A 16,349-nucleotide genomic window follows, 5' to 3' on the forward strand; every position below is an offset into this window, starting at 1 on the left:
CACTGTCACTTCCTCATTCATGCGTTTTATTGCCTCGCTATATATATCCACCAATGTGCATTTCACCACTCTGTCCTTTTGCCCTGCATGGTTTTTCTTTTTAACACATTTCTCCTTCAGGATGATAGTACATGCAGTTCATTTCCTATTTTATTTGTGCAAATGCTTGAACTTTTTCATACTCAGTTGAAAAGGCAATTTCAAGCCAGGCAGTGGTGTGGCACCTGTCTTTAATAGTAGCATTTGGGGGACAGGGGCAGGTAGATCTCTGTCAGTTTGAGGCTGGGCTGGTCTTCAGAGTGTGTTCCAGGACAGCCAGAGCTGTTTTGAGAAAACTTGTCTCGAAAAATAAAAAACAAAAGATGATTCTATGCTGAAAACAAACTGTGAGGTGAGCCAGTAAAATAGCTTGGCCGGAGAGCCAAGGGGGGGGGGTCTCTTACTGCCACACCCACCAACCTGAGTCTGATCCTCAGGACCCACTCATTGTTCTTTGACCTCCACGGGCGCACCGTGGCACTGTACACACAGAGTAAATAAGCACATTTTAGTTTGTTTGTTTTTCAAGACAGGGTTTCTCTATATAACAGCACTGGCTGTGATGGAACTCACTTTGTAGACCAGGCTGACCTCGAACTCACAGAGATCCACCTGCCTCTACCTCCAGAGTGCTGGTATTAAAGGTGTGCACCACTGCTGCCTGATAAATACATTTTAAGGTGCTGTGAGGCAATCAAAAAAATGTGCAGTATGGGGGCTGGAGAGATGACTCAACGGTTTAAGACCACTGGCTACTCTTCCAGAGGTCCTGAGTTTAATTCCCAGCACCCACATGGTGGCTCACACCCATCTGTAGCAGGCAGGATCTGATCCCCTCTACTGGCCTGCAGGCATACATGCAGGTAGAATAGTATATACATAATAAATAAATAATAAAAAAATTAAAAAAATGTGCAGTAGGCTTGACATATCCATGGGTGGGGCACATTCCAGGATCCCTAGTAGGTGTCTAAAACCTCAACTAGTACTGAACCCTGCCTACTCTATGGTAAAAAAAAATTTCTCTATATGCATACATGCCTTCAATGAACTTTTACCTTTTCATTTACAGGGAACATTTTATAGCCTTTTTGTGGTATATCTAAATTACCAGCCTAGTATGGTATATGCCTTAGAATCCCAGGACTTCAGAACTGAGTCAAATGGAATCATAAATTCAAAGCTAGCCTAAGCTACATAGTGAGACAGTGATTAGGAGGGGAGAAGAGAAAACTGACATCATCACTGGTAGGCTTTGGGACCATATTAAGTAAAACTAAGGTTACTTGGTCACAAACACTGTGATATCCTGGCATCTGATTTGATGTCATACCTAACCTGTCACCAGTTATTTAGTAAAGCAGAGCTAGGACCGTTGTTCAGTGGGAGAGCACTTGCCTAGCATTTGTAAGGCACAAAGGGATGATTCATATTTTGGGAGGGATGGTGTGGGCTTGCTGCACAAGCCTGGTGACCTTAGTTTGATCCGTGTAACCCTCATAAATATGGAGAGAGAACTAACTCCACAGAGTAGTTCTGGCCTCTACACATGTATTCACACATAGTTCAAGTGAAAACTTAGCTGGGACTGCAGAGGCGGAAGAGCTGCTCCTTCCAAAGGACACAGGTTCAGTTCCCAGCACCCACATCAGGAGATTCACAACAGCCTGTAACTCTAGTGCAGGGAATCTGACACCTGGCTCCCAAGGACAAGGACAGTACATAAATGTGGCCCACTTACATCCTCTGGCATACAAAAGTCAATATTTTAAAAAAATCTTATAACTAAGGGAAAGATTACTACAAGGCAAAAGTTTCTTTTTCTTTTTCTTTTTTTTTTTTAAAGGTTTTGTTTGTGTGTGTCCGTCCATATCAAGGTATGTCACATGTGTTTGGGTTTTAGAACTGTGGCTGCTGACAGTTACGAGCCAGGTGATACGGGTACTGGGAACTGGTTAGGTCCTCTGGAAGAGTAACAAGTGCTCTCAACCACTGAGCCATCTTTCCAGCCACTGGTTTGATTTTTTTTTTTTTTTGAGACAGAATTTCTGTGGCCGAGGCTGACCTTGACCTTGCTTTGTAGCCGAGGATGACCCTGAACTCTTCATTCGCCTGCTTCTCTATTTCTCAAGTTCTGGAACTGTGGATGCACTACCACACTGTGCACAAGTTTTCCGTTTGTGGCGTTTAGTTAAGATTCAGGATATGCACTTAAAATGCTGGCTGAAAATGTGAAAATAACTAATATGGAATATCAGCTTGTGACGGATCGGGGATGGGAGATGTTGTTAAACCCAGGGCCTTGAACATGCTAGGGCAGTACTCTACTGCTGAGCTACATTCCCAGCCTAGCTAATCTTTTAAATGCTAGCAGTAATGTAGATCATTGAAGAGATCGGCATTTCTGTTATGTTTCTGAATGCTCAGTGAAAAGATCTTTGTTTGGTTTTTTGTTTTGTTTTGTTTTGTTTGAGACAGGGTCTCGTTGTGGAGGCCTGGAACTCTCAGGATAGATCTGCGAGCTCTTGCCTTCCAGGGCTGGAGGCTTCTCCACACCCAGCAAGATCATACTTTTTCCTTGTCCCTTGCTCCTAGTGTGACAGACCTTTAATATTAAATTGTGCTAAATCATGGTTCTCAACCTTCCTAATGCTGCAAGTCTTTAATGCAGCTCCTCGTGCTATGGTGATCCCCAACTGTAGCACAAATTCTAACGGGTCTTAATAATAAAAACTCAGAGTCAGATATGTGGGGTTGAAAGCAGGATCAGAGAAGCAAAGCAGCCAGGCAGTAGAGTTCTTACCTCTACCAATGCTCAGACCAAAAGGGCTGAGATCCTATCTCTAGGAATCCTCAGACTGAATACTTTCTCCTCAGACTGTATGCTCAGACTTTGTCCTCTGTCTGACTGCTTCAGACTGCACCTTAGACTGTACCGAGCTATCTCCTCTGGCATTATATTCCTCTCTCCACTCAGCCATATCCCTTCCTGTCTCTACCTCCCTAGTGCTAGGATTTAAAGGCATTGAACTCCTAGGTACTGGCATTGAAGGTGTGTGCCACCACTACCTCTAGTGGCTTAGCTTTGCACTCTGATCTTCAGGTAAGCTTTATTTGTTAAAGCAAAAATATCACTATACCCAACCATAAAATTATTTCATTGCTACTCAATAACTGATTTTTCTGCTGTTATGAATCATAATGTAAACGTGTGTTTACTGATGATCTTAGGTGACCCCTGTGAATGGGTCATTTACACCCCCCCCCAGGTGAAGAACCACTTCCCTAAATATACTCAGGCTCAGTTATAGCAACTTAAAGCTGAACCTCTACTTAAAAAAAACATTTGCTTATAAAGAACTTAATTTGCCTTATTTATTCTCTCTCTCTCTCCTTTGTCCTTGTACTCGTCTAGTTTGGAATTGATCAAAGAACCCATTTCCACAAAGTGCGATCACATATTTTGCAAGTAAGTGAACAGTTTTGTTGATCCGTTGTTAACTTTTGTGCGTGTTCATCATTACACAACTTTATAGAGGCATTGGTTTTTTTCAGTTAAATGGCAACAACAAAACTTGTTTTTCTTCCTCAGGGAGTAGTTATGAATTCATCATATATATTGACCATCACCATAGTTCTTGGTAAAGTTTTGAAATTGCTTATCTAAATCTGTAGTGTCCCTTTGAACAGCTGTTTCGTTTGCCTTTGGTGTCCAAGGGTGAATGGAGACTGAAAGCAGTTGTGAAATAAGCACATTTTGTTCAGCCTTCCCTGTTTGTCGTTTCTGTTTATTCCTACATGTCCTGCTCTTCCCACTAAAAAGGTCCAGTGTTTGCCTGCCTCATGAGGCTGGTGAAGATAGAGATATGAACACTGTGTATTTAGGCTACAGTTCATTAATATCAATGATTCAAGTTACGTGTGGCCCTTCATATCTAGAGGTGGTTATGTATTGGCTGAGTCAACCAACCGTGGGTTGAAAATATTCAGGAAACAAATTGTGTTTACATAGAATATATGCAGAATTTTCTTTTCATTGTTCCCTAAACAATATAAAGTCAGAAACATGCGTCATATAGTTAAAAATAATTATTTATATGTGTGTGTCTATGTTTATGTGAATGTGTGCATGCACGTATGTATGGGTACCCATGGTGGCTAGAGGAGGGTGTTGGATCTCCCAGAGCCTGAGTTAGAGACAGTTGTGATCTGCCACATATGGGTGCTGAGAAGTAAACTCGGGTTTCCTGGAAGAACAGCTAGTGTTCTTAACCACTGAACTATCTTTCCAGCCCCTATCATTTATATTTTTTTATATTAGGTATTTTATATTAGGTATTTTAAGTAAATTATATATCTTTTTATGCCAGGGGATTGAGTATCCAAAGATTTTGGTATCCCTGGGACCTATCTCCCCCATTCTGAGGAATGACTATTAAGAATTTTGCCCTTTTGTTGTTTGTTTAAACAGTTCCCGATGTTATTGCAGTTCTAGCTGTCAGAAATTCAAAAGGAACCTTAAGGGGCTAAAATGCAGCTGTTGGCAGGGTGGCTTCCGTTGGCGGAGGCTTCCTGGCCATCCTCACTCTTGGCTCCTGGCTCCCTGCTGCTGCTTCTGTTGGTATTGTCCCCTTGCCTTCCTATTGTGTCAGGGTCTCCTTCTGAAGGAAGCTGTCTTCCCTAGGAGTATTTGGTTTTTATTTTTCTTTTTTTGTTGTTTCCTTACTTTTTCTTATTTTTTGAGACTCACTTCTGTAACCTTATGTAACCCTGAACTCACTGAGTTGACCAGACTGGTTTTGAACTTATTGCGACCCTCCTGCTTCGGCCTCCTAAATAATGAGCCAACACATCTAGCTGTATGTTGCCTTTAAAATGAAAATATTTAAGCCAGACATGATGGTTTACAATGTGTCTTAGTTACTGTTGCTATGAGAAAACACTGTAACCAAGGCAGATTATAGAAGGAAGCATTTAATTGGAGCATACAATACAATCCACCACTTTGTCATGGCAGTATGCAGACAGGCATGGTGCTGAAACAGCAGCCGAGAGCTCACATCCTGACACATGAACAAGAAGTAGAAAGAGTGCATTTGGGGTGATAGGCGGATCTCTCTCTCCTCTGTGTGTGTGTGTGGTGTGGTTTGTGAAAATATATAGGGTTATTTATTAGAATGCCTTATAGGCTGTGGTTCAATAGTAAATGGCTATTTACCAATGGAAGGCTCAAGAATCCGGTAGTTTTTTACTCCACAAGACTGGATGTCTTAGCTGGTCTTCAATACACACCAGAAGCCCAAAGAAGTGGCCTCTAGTGACAGGGAAGTAATGGACTTGCTATTGAGCGAGTAGACAAACAAAAAGAAAGCGAGCTTCCTTCTATGTCCTGTATACAGGTTGCCAGCAGGAGGCATGGCCCAGATTACCAGATTAAAGGTACCTGTAACTGCTTCAAATGATTTAATTGAGGGAGAAAAATAAGCCCTCATAGGTGTGGCCAGCTATTTGGGTTTTCGTTAATTTCATATGTAGTTAACTTGATTACCAAGAATAGCCATCACACGTGTGCTACGCAGTGAGTTCCAGGCCAGCCTGGATTATAGCTTAAGACCCTGTTTTAGAAAGAGGGAGAGATAGAGGAGGAGGAAGGGAAAAAGAAAGAATTTTTTTCTTTTAAATTTTATTGTTTATGTGTATGAGTTTTTCCTGCCTGGATGACTATGTACCATGTGTGTGCCTGTTACCCATGGAGGCCAGAAGAAGGTGTTGGATCCCCTAGAACTAGAATTGCAGCTGGTTGTGAGCCGCCTTGTGGGTGTTGGGAATTCAACCCGATTCTTCTGGAAGAGCGGCCAGTGCTCTTAACTTCTTTGTTTTTTGTTTTTTATTTTTTCTTCGAGATAGGGTTTCTCTGTGGCTTTGGAACCTGTCCTGGAACTAGCTCTTTTAGGCCAGGCTGGCCTTGAACTCACAGAGATCCACCTGCCTCTGCCTCCCAAGTGCTGGGATTAAAGGAGTGTGCCACCACCACCCGGTTCAGTGCTCTTAACTTCTGAGTCCTTAACATCTCTCCAGCCCTCTTTCTGAATTCTGATTCTTCCATCCTTCTTTCCCAAACAAGGATCCAGAGGTCTATTTCCATTGTCTTGCTCTTTTTCCATGTCACTTCACTGGTTTAGATAAAGTCCCACAAGTTTCTTGATGGCTTCTGCCACGTCTCTCTGGCCATGGTCCAAGGCAATGTAGCTGTATTATTATTATTATTATTATTAATGGAGCCCTGCGCACCTTTGGTCAACACTCAGAGAAGTGGATCCTTGTGGGTCCAGCCTGGTCTATAGAGTGGATTTCAGGGTAGCCAGGTTTAGACAGAGAAACCTTGTTTTGGGGTGGGGGATGGGGAAAAGAAAGTAATAATGGAAATAATTGTTGTTAGCTTCTATATCAGTGCTGGATAAACTATATATTGTGTATGATCGGCTTGTGTGTGTGTGTGTGTGTGTTTTTTTTTTTTTCTTGGGTTTTTTTATTTGTTTGCTTTTGAGACAGAATTTCACTGGGTAGGCCTGGCTGTCCTGGAACTCACTCTGGAGACCAGGCTGACTTTGGACTCAGATTCACCTGCCTCTACCTCCTGGGTGTTGGGATTAAAGGTGTGCCACAGCACCTAGCTTCAAAACCTTATTGTCTTAGCTACTGTAGCTTTGTCATGAGCCACAGAGATTCATTTACTTAGTCCCGGGGGCAAACCTGGGCTTGTGTATACTGGGCAGGTGCTTTATCACTGAAGTGTATATAGTCCAGACACTAGGCGATGAGCTTTTAAACGAATACAACCATTTTATATTAGCTACTTAATCATTTCTATCTAATTATACTGCATTAAATAATTATGAATATATCATTAAATATGCTGTGTTAATTTTTTAATGTTTTATTTGATCATAATAGTAAGTCATATGCAGGTTAAATTCAGTTTTCATAGGTCATTTCTTATGTGGCTTGATTTTCTGCTTATACAGCATCTAAAAATAATTACTGAAAAATCATTGTAATTTACCTGTCATTACCTTTAAATGACTCTTAAGGGCAGTTGTGAAATTATCTTCGTGGCTGTTACTTTTTGGGTGTTCTTTCTACAAAAGAAAATTAACTTACTTTTTTTCTTTCTTTCTAATTTATAGATTTTGTATGCTGAAACTTCTTAACCAGAAGAAAGGGCCTTCACAATGTCCTTTGTGTAAGAATGAAATAACCAAAAGGTATATAATTTGTGTAATCATGAGAGGTTGGAAGCAACAATGGCATGGAAAAAAGTAGAAATTCATATGTAGATAATGTTCTGTAAAACCATTCATCAATAGAAAAACAGACAAAAATGTGTTTGGGGGCGAGAGGTGGACTAGTTGGTGGAGTGCATGCCGGGTAGACACAGGCTTCTGAGTTAGTTCATATGACGGTACCACACACAGACGTCTCACAGCTCAGATGGCTGAGTAGGTAAAGGCGCTGTCAAGCCTGGTGGCCGAGTTTGGTTCCCAAGACCCACATGATGGAAGGCGAGAACTGCCTCTTTGCGACTTGTGCTCTGGTCTCCAAACACGAGCTGTGGCATATACACACACTCCTTCCTAATTGATCATTTAGTTAGTAAATTAATTAGTCAATTGATTTTTTTTTTTTAATTTAGGAATAAGGGCTGGAAAGTTGACTCAGAGGTTAAGAGTATTTGTAGCCTCCAGCTGTCTATAACTCAGGTCCCCAGAAGATGGGGAGTCTTCTGACCTGTGGGCACCAGTCATGCACATGTTGCACAGACATCATCTAGGCAGACAAGACAGACTTACACACAAAATAATAAAGTAAAGGCAGGTGTGGTTTCACATACCTGGGACAGCAGCCCTCAGGAGATAGAGGTTAGAGGATCCGCCTGTGAAGGTTATCCTTGACTACATAGTGTGTGGGAGGCCAGCCTGGACTGTACGAGACCCTGTCTCAAAAAAAAGTGCTTAACGAACAGATTATTTCTAAGATTATTTCCTTGGATGTTCATGGGGCATCTACCATCACCAAGTCTTAGCAACTTAGTGCCTTGTTTTCCATCCACATGCTCACTAGCCCCCATCCTGCTTAGCTTCCAACACCAAATACGATCAGGAGCACTTGGCTGCTATGGCCATAGATAACATAATGTCGTTTCTGATTGTTCTGAATACCTAAGAATCAACAGTCTTTCTCAGATGGGGCTGCACTTCTGTGTCTCAAACATCGCTCCGACCACAGTTAGTTCTATTAGGGCAATTCCTTCATCTCCCTCACTAGTACTGTTGTTTCTCCAGTGTTTAATACATAGTAGGCAGATATTTAAAGGAGGAATTAATTTTGTTCTACGTAAATCTAAATCTGTCTTTGGATTTTGGTGTCTATTTGATGGAAATCTGAGAAGCAGAGCTGGCAGTGAGGGGTTGGGTTGGTTTGGGATGTTAAGAATCTGCTCTTGATTTTTATCTACTCTGCGTTTGGGGTGGAACTTTGTGGCAGAGTCTCTGTTTGACCTTGAAATTACTATAGCTAGCCTCAAACTACAAATCCTCTTGGCTCAGTTGAGATTACAGGAGTGTGCTACTCTGCCTGGGTTTTTTGTTTAATTTGAAACAGTATCAGATTGGCCTTGAGTTAATTAATCCCTCTATCTTTGCTTCTCAAGTGCTGGGATCACAGGCGAGTACAGCCATGCCTAGCCTAGGATACTAATATTAGGGAAATTTAGGCTTTTGGTGGTCTTGTATGAGTCACCAAAATATTTTAAAAATCAACATAGTCTAATTTCAGCAGGGAGAGGCAGGCAAATCTCTGTGAGTTCAAGACCACCCTACTCTACAGAATGAGTTCCAGGACAGCCAGGGCTGTTGTTACACAGAGAAATCCTTTCTTAAAAAAAAAACAACAAAACAAAAAGAAGTATAGTCAAAAAGAGAATGCACACACAGACACAAAATCAAAGCAAAATAAGTGTGCCCATGAAGTTTTTTCTTGTGTCAGTGATTATACTGTGATGTCACTGGTATGTGTGTGTTTATTTTTACTGATTCTTTGAGCTTGTGCTTCCTGCTATGTTTACAGTAGGAAACTTACAGTCTGTGTGTTTGCATGGCTTTATTTTAGTGTGCTTAAAATTAATCACATAATGTGCTTCTCAAAACAATTTCAGAAGCCTGCAAGGAAGTACAAGGTTTAGTCAACTTGTTGAAGAACTGCTGAAAATCACTGAAGCTTTTGAGCTTGATACAGGAGTACAGTGTAAGTGTTGCATGCTCGAGGACTGGCTGGGGAACCTGGGAAGTTTTCCAAGCTATTTTATGTGAATAAATGATGAGACTTTGGTCTGGTTATGTTAAATTTGTGCCTGGAATTATTTATGTTTTATTTATTGCAGGGAACTTGGGCTGGGGCAGTTGAGTCTATATTTGTATGGAGCCCAGAGGTCATCTTCAAGTATTGTTCCTCAGGAGCCATCCACATGGCTTTTTGAGACAAGGTTTCCACTGGTACATGGTGCTTGCCAATTAGGCTGGGATCCCTTGTGTCTGCATTCCCCATGCCCAGCTTTTTATGTGACCGCTGGGAATCAAGCTCAAGTCCCCATGTCATGCAGCTACTGAGCTCTCTACCCAGCCTCTTTATAATCTCTGTATATATTTTTTTAATTTTTTAATTAAAATTTTAAAAAATTATTTCATGTATATGGGAATTTTACCTACATGTATGGGCTGGCTAATTTTATGTCAACTTAATACAAGCTAGAGTCATCTGAGAGGAAGGAACCCTGATTGAGAAAATAACTTCATAATATTGGGCTGTAGGCAAGTGTGTTGGGCATTTTCTTACTTGGTGACTGATGTAGGAGGACCCAGCCCATTGTGAGTAGGTCACCCCTGAGCTGATCCTGAGTTCTATAAGAGCAAGCTGAGCAAGCCATGATAAGCAAGCCAGTAAGCCGTATTCTCTGTGGCCTCTGTATCAGCTCCTACCTCCAGGTTCCTGTCCTGCGTGAATTCCTGTCCTTACTGCTTTAGATGATGAATTGTTATATAGAGTGTAAGCCAAACCTTTTCCTCCCCAACTTACTTTGGTCATGCTGTTTCATTGCAACAACAGAAACCCTAACTAAGCCGATGTATGTCAGTGTACCTTGTATGTATGCTTGCTGCCCGCAGACTCCAGAAGGAGTTGAATCTTCTGGAGTTAGTTAAACAGTAGTTTTGAGCCACCATGTGGATACTGGGGATCAAAACTGGATCCTCTGGAAGAGCAGCCGGTGCTCTTATAACTACTGAGCCATCTCTCCAGCCCTAAATTTTTTTAAGTTACTTTTGTTTGTTTGTATGTATAGAGGGTTGTGGCTGAGGCATGCCACAGCATATATGTGCAGATCCAGACAGCTTTCGGGAATTGCTTCTTTCCTTCTACTATGTGGGCGTTAGGGATTGAGCGGAGACCTTCAGGGTTGTTGCTAACTGCCTTTACTCGCTGACCCTAACTTTAAAATTTTTATTACTTGTGGTAGTTTGTTTGAATGCAGACATGCATTTGCTAGGTCACACATTTGGAAATCAGAGAACAACTTTAAGGTTATTTTTTTTTCCCTACCTTTACATGGTGTTAAACCTGAAAATGTCAAGGAAAAAGAACAAATCCACAATTGTCTAATTAAAGCAAACTTAATTTTAACACTGGCCTGGGCAGGTCCGTACCCAGGATTCCCAGAGAATGGCTCTCTGAATTAGGTTAGTCTGCTTTAAAGGCAGAACCCACAAGGCTATCTGTCTTCATCCCTTGGGGACCAAGCATACATCCTGACATACTTCCTGCCCAAATACCTCCCACCTATGTGTGATCAAACACATCCTGTGTATTTGGGGCAACCAAAACCCGATTTCTGAAGTAAGGACACATGCGCATACTATCTTAAGTGGACAACAGCCTCCAGCATTCCAGGAAGTTATTTGTCCTTGGGCAAGTGAAGCCTACAGGTTAACTTTAGCCCTCGCTCATGGGTTGGAATCAAACGGGCATAAGGCTTTGCTGCAAGCATCTGGCCCTGCCAGCCTATATTATTTTAAACCATTCCTATCAGCCTTACATTTTATTATTCATTCCTAAAATGTATATTTTAATGTCTCTGAAATTGGAGCATTTTATCAATTGTATGTCATTGCTTAAGTTCCCTTTCTTAGTGGTACAAACAATAGTGCTGCATCTTACATTGTTACTCCTTAAATTGAGAGAAATATGGTAAATTTGTTAATGGGCAAATTTATTAGTTTTTAGGTGTGTAGGGGCTATAAAAATAACTTGCATAGTCTCTGAATTTCCAAACTGGACATTAAAAAAAAATTTTAGGGGCTGGAGAGATGGCTTAAAGGTTAAAAGCAGTGACTGCTCTTCCAGAGGTCATGAGTTCTACTCCCAGCAACCACATGGTGGCTCACAGCCATCTGTAATGAGATCTGGTGCCCTCTTCTGGCCTGCAGGCATACAGGCAGGCAGAATACTATATATAATAAATAAAATAAATTAAAAAAAAGTAACCAGGGCTGGAGAGATGGCTCAGAGGTTAAGAGCACTGACTGCTCTTCCAGAGGTCCTGAGTTCAATTCCCAGCAACCACATGGTGGCTCACAGCCATCTATGATGAGAGATCTGGCGCCCTCTTCTGCCATGCAGGCATACATGGAAGGAATGTTGTATACATAATAAATAAATAAATCTTAAAAAAAAAAAAGAAAGAAAGAAACCAAAATTATAAAAAAAATTTTTAGATAATCAGAGCAGGAGAGATGGCTCAATAATTAAGAATGCTTAGCTGCTTTTACAGAGGACCTAGATTTAAATTTCATCAATGACAGCAGGTGGCTTACAACTCTAAGGGATCCAGTGCCAGCTGACTTCTACAGGCATCTACACCCGCATGCTACACGTGAACTTATGCATACATACACACATACACATAAATTAAAAAATCAATTAGAAATTAAAGGTAGACAGACATGGTGGCATACACCTTAAATCTTAGCACTCAGGAGGCAGAGGCAGATGGATCTCTGAGTTCAAAGCTATCAAATTCCAGACTAATGAGGGATACACAGAATCTGCCTCAAACATACAATGAAACAAATATATCTATATTGAATTGTTATGTTTTGTTTATTTGTTTCTCAAGATAGGGTCTTTCTGTGTAGCCTTGGCTGTTCTGGAATTCAGAGCCCTCCTGCTTCTGCCTCTTCAGTGCTGGGGTCAAAGGTGTGTGCTGCCACCACCACCAGGCTTGTTTTGTTATTTGCATTACTCTTACACAGCAGGGAGCAAACACAGTATTCTTTTTGGGTATTTAAGGAAGATTATTGTTTTCTTCTAACTAAAACATGGTACTTTATGTTTCAAAGTTGCAAGCAGTTACAGCTTTTCAAAAACGAAAAATTCTTCTGAATCTTTGAATGAGGACACTTCTATCATCCAGAGTGTGGGCTACCGAAACCGAGTCAAAAGACTTCGGCGGATTGAATCTGGAAATGACTCCTTGGTAAAGCTGTTTTCTGGTTGTTTTTTTTTTTTTTCTGGCATTATTTATTAAGCCTTAGCGTTGTGAATTAATGAATGAGTGGATTTACATGAAAACTTAGTAAAGAGAGAATGCTGGTAAATTAAGTGACTGGAGAAGTGTTCCAATAAGTAGGAATTATGAATTTAGAAGTGCAGGGAACCTGTTGTGATCAAGAGACACCTTATAATCCTTCCCCTGTTTAATAACTTCAGCTCTGATGCTTGTCTGAAACTGAAACAAGATCACTGCTCTCTTGTAAGCATTTGAAAATTACTTCAACTTAACGTAATGACTTACTCTGTATGTGACTAGATAGCAGAGATTACAAAATATACCTTTACTGTTCATAGGAATACTGGAATTTTATGACTGTCATTAGCCCTTTTTTAAATGTTTTTATTTAAACGGTTTAGATTTATTTTATTTATTTCTTGGTTTTTTGTTTTGTTTTGTTTTTGAGACAGGGTTTCTCTCTGTAGCCCTTACTGTCCTGGAACTCATTCTGTAGACTTTGAACTCAGATACTTCTGCCTCTACCTCCTGATTGCTGGGATCAAAGGCACGTGTCACCACTGCTTGCCTAGATTTATTTATATCTTTTTATTAATTTATTTATTTATTAAAAATTTCCACCTCCTCCCATTTTCCTCTCACTCCCCCTTCCCCTCTTCAGTCCTAGTGGGGAGGACCTTGGACTAGATTTATTTTTAACATCAGTATATAATGTGTTAAATAACACTAAGACATTTTCAAAGTGTGTCTTCATGGGTCTTTCACTTGACTCCAGCCTTGCTGCCTCTGCTCCCTCTTTGTAACCTCCCCTCGGGCTCTTCCTCTTACCGTTTATGCTTTTTGAAAATATATTTTATGTTGCCAGTCTTCTCAAATATGATTGGAAATACAGACTATCAGCTTTAAATTTTTGTATTAATACTTAGGAAACACTCGTGATTATAATTAGTTTTGGAAAAATAAAGGAAATTTTCGAAACATAAAACTTAGGCATTCTCTACGGTTTAACAGAAAGACAGTCTCAGTGTCCAGCTGTCTAACCTTGGAATTGTGAGATCGACGAAGAAAAATCTGCAGGCACAGCCTCGAAAGAAATCTGTGTACATTGAACTAGGTAAGGGTCTCAGGTTTCATTAAGTTCGAAATAATTGCTAGGTTGTTTGGGTTAAAATTTTATCAAAAATCTTGATTGTGATTTATATGTGTTGCTCTGAATTTTGGTAAATGAAAGAACAATAATTTTATGGGCTCTATCATGAATTCTAAATTATGTAAAAGTTACACTTCACACCTTGTAGAATCTTACTTTATAAAAAGGAATGAAAGAAAAGATGTCTGTTATGAATGTAAGTAAATTTTGAAAAAATATAAAGTCAAAATAAAAAAGAACATGATTAGTTGCCGTAACATTTAGAGAGATCTAAGAAAAGTGTTCAGGCCTTGCACTCAGTCTCCAGTCAGCCAAAAAGAAAGAAAAAAAAAAAGAAATGAACTCAAAGCTCAAACAGGACTCTTTAACCATCTTTTCTTAGAATTTGTGAGGGTGACTGAGTTTGTCATCCAGCACTTGAATGGCTGAAGCAGGAGAATCATGACTTTGAGGTCAACCTGGGATACATGGAGAAGAACCCTATCTAAAAATAAATAAATAATCAAATTGGGAAGAAATGGTTCTATTTCGAGTTCCCTGTACCACCATGTGTCTTTATAACATTTGTTGGATTTATTTGAAATTAACTTGTATGTCTTCTAATCATAATATATCCATCAACAATGCTGTTGCTTTGTACAAATATTCCAGGGGCGTAGTAAGATGACTCAGTTGGTAAAGGCACTAAATTCAATTTCTAGACTCTACATAGTGGAAGGAGAGAACCACCTCCAGTACGTTATCCTCTGACATTTACACTACACACACACACACACACACACACACACACACACACACACACACACACTTGTTAATAAAAGTAGTACAATTCATATCAGTTACTATTTAGGGACACTGAACTGTATCTTAGGTGCTGTTGTGTCTAAGATATTGGTCCTGAGGTAGTTACTAATTTTATGGATGAGAAAATTAAGCAAGGTTAAGAATTTGGAAGTATGGTCAGGCAGTGGTGGTACACACCTTCAATCCCAGCACTCAAGAGGCAGGCAGATCTCTGAGTTCTAGGCCAACCTAGTTACAAAGTATGTTCCAGGACAGCCAGGGCTACAGAGAGAAACCCTGTCTCGAAAACCAAACAACAAAAAAGAATTTGAATGTAGGAAGTTGGCTTTGGAGTCCATGCTTTCAGTCACTACTCTGTATTGCCACATATGTTAGAACCTGCCACACAGTGGGTATTATTTATATAAGGTAGCATTACTTATATAAAATATGAATTATAAATATTTCTGGATGAACTACGGTATGTTTTGCAAGAAACATTTTTTTTGACCCTTTTAATTAAAAACCTTGAGTGATTTTTGGGTTTTGTTCTTTGTTTTCTAAGGGTCTGACTCTTCTGAAGAGATAGTTAATAAATCAGATGGCTACAGGTGAGTAATAGGAGCCTTTGTCTGTGAAGCTGATTATTTTCATATCTAATTAATATTGAGGATCCTAGGTTAGGTCATGGTATTAGAAGAAAATTTAAGGATCATTAAGTTTCATCCCCTTTATTTTATTTCCTGGGGATTTGTTGTACATTTTTTCATTCCAAAGGAATTTTAGATATAAGTGGCAATCAACACACACTTAATTCTCTGAGTTTCTCAAATATGGTAGTGATTATGACTGGTGAAAGTATGAGAGAATCTACTTATTTATTTATCTTGGGGCAGGATCTGTGCGGCCCTTGCTGTTCTGGAACTCACAGAGATCTAGCTGCTGCCTCCTGAGTGATTAAAGGCATATAATACCACACCTGGCCCAAAGAGTTTAATTTTGTTTATAATCTTCCAGTTTCTTCTTTTAAGATCTGTGATAACTGGTCATTATCTGTAAATTTTTGGCTATAAATTACTTTTACCTAACCTTAAAATTGGAGGGGGGTGGGCTGGAAGTATGGTTCAGTGGTAGAGATTAAAGAGTTTTTATTTTTAGCTTCTATGTAGAGCGGGACTTGGTGGCATGTACCTTTAATCCCAGAATTCTTTTTTTGTGAGGCAGAGGCAGGTGGATCTCTGTGAGTTCAAGGCCATCCTGGTCTACAGAGAGAGACAAAAAATATTATGTGTGTATTTTTTTCCCTGAACATATATTTGTGTACCACATTTGTGTCTAGTGCCTGAGGAGTCCAAAAGAGTGCGTCCAATTACCTGGAACTGGAGTTACAGATGTCTGTGAGCCATCCTGTGGGTGCTAGAGATCGAATCCAGAGCTCTTAATACTGAACCATTTCTCAGCCAGACATGTTCATTCATGCCTTTAGTCTCAGCACTCAGGAGGCAGAGACTAGCAGAATTCCAGGACAGCCAGTGGTACACAGAGAAATCCTGTCTCAAAAAGCCAAAAACAAAACAAAACGAAACAAACAAAAAAACCAAAAAAACCATTGAACCATTTCTCCATTACTCAAGGGTTTGGACCTGCCACTGGAGAGTGTACTCAATCTCAGCTTACAAGGAGTCCCATACCCCTGAAGGAAATTAACTCTCCCTCAGAATCAATGGTCTGTCTGTAGCTCCTTAATTAGGGGTGTGG

The 16,349-nt window shown here is 40.1% G+C and overlaps 1 protein-coding gene across 9 annotated transcripts in view; it reads left to right on the plus strand.

The window, feature by feature from the left end:
- Positions 1-16,349, plus strand: part of Brca1 (BRCA1 DNA repair associated) — a 66,560-nt gene that overhangs the window by 9,109 nt on the left and 41,102 nt on the right. For 7 of the 9 annotated variants that reach the window (XR_015738746.1, XM_048445740.3, XM_048445739.3 and 4 more), the window contains exons 3-8: positions 3,455-3,508; positions 7,227-7,304; positions 9,254-9,342; positions 12,489-12,625; positions 13,670-13,772; positions 15,157-15,202. Coding sequence is in view for 8 of the 9 variants with exons in the window: in XM_048445740.3 (XP_048301697.3) it covers positions 3,455-3,508; positions 7,227-7,304; positions 9,254-9,342; positions 12,489-12,625; positions 13,670-13,772; positions 15,157-15,202 (507 nt within the window). In the remaining variant the exon portion in view is untranslated. Of the gene's footprint in view, positions 1-3,065; positions 3,143-3,454; positions 3,509-7,226; positions 7,305-9,253; positions 9,343-12,488; positions 12,626-13,669; positions 13,773-15,156; positions 15,203-16,349 lie in introns of those variants that run through there. The other 2 variants (XM_085695832.2, XM_048445741.3) reach the window with 2 other exon arrangements.

This window comes from Myodes glareolus, chromosome 9 (genome assembly GCF_982192425.1).
Source record: "Myodes glareolus chromosome 9, mMyoGla1.1, whole genome shotgun sequence".
Classification (NCBI taxonomy): Eukaryota; Metazoa; Chordata; class Mammalia; order Rodentia; family Cricetidae; genus Myodes; species Myodes glareolus.